Source organism: Egretta garzetta, unplaced genomic scaffold (assembly GCF_000687185.1).
Source record: "Egretta garzetta isolate BGI_Z169 unplaced genomic scaffold, ASM68718v1 scaffold2462, whole genome shotgun sequence".
NCBI lineage: Eukaryota > Metazoa > Chordata > Aves > Pelecaniformes > Ardeidae > Egretta > Egretta garzetta.
Genome location: NW_009258864.1, coordinates 1 through 368, shown reverse-complemented (window position 1 = coordinate 368; position 368 = coordinate 1). Strand labels below are relative to the sequence as shown.

Genomic DNA, 368 nt, shown 5'->3' with positions numbered 1-368 from the left:
AAGGCGAGTGCCTCGCTGACCAAAGCCACCCAGGAGAAGGAGAGCTGCCAGCAGGAGCTGCTCACCACCAAGGCCGTCTGCGAGTCCACCCAGATGAACCTGGAGCTGCGGAAGCACGAGTGTGATTCCTTGAGGGCCGACACGAGCAATTACTTCCAGCATATCAAGGGGATGCTCAGCCCGTACAGCTGCAGCGAGGTCCACGGGCAGCTCAGCTGGCTGACCAAGCAGATGGAGCAGCTCTTCCTCCGGCAGCAGGAACGGGAGAGCGCCTACATCGGGAAAAAAGTCTGCGAGATGAATGTGCAGCAGCACCGCATCAACTGCACCAGGGAGAAGCAGGAGTTGGAGAAGCGGCTACAGGATGC

The 368-nt window shown here is 59.8% G+C and overlaps 1 protein-coding gene across 1 annotated transcript in view; it reads left to right on the top strand.

Moving 5' to 3' along the window:
* The window catches only part of LOC104121756 (plasmalemma vesicle associated protein), a gene marked incomplete at its 3' end in the record, with an annotated part of 1,572 nt that extends 1,209 nt beyond the window's left edge, over positions 1 to 363 (top strand). The window contains exon 2 of the mRNA XM_009633798.2: positions 4 to 363. Coding sequence (XP_009632093.1) covers positions 4 to 363 — 360 coding nt within the window. The remainder of the gene's footprint in view (positions 1 to 3) is intronic.
* Positions 364 to 368: the final 5 nt, after the last annotated feature.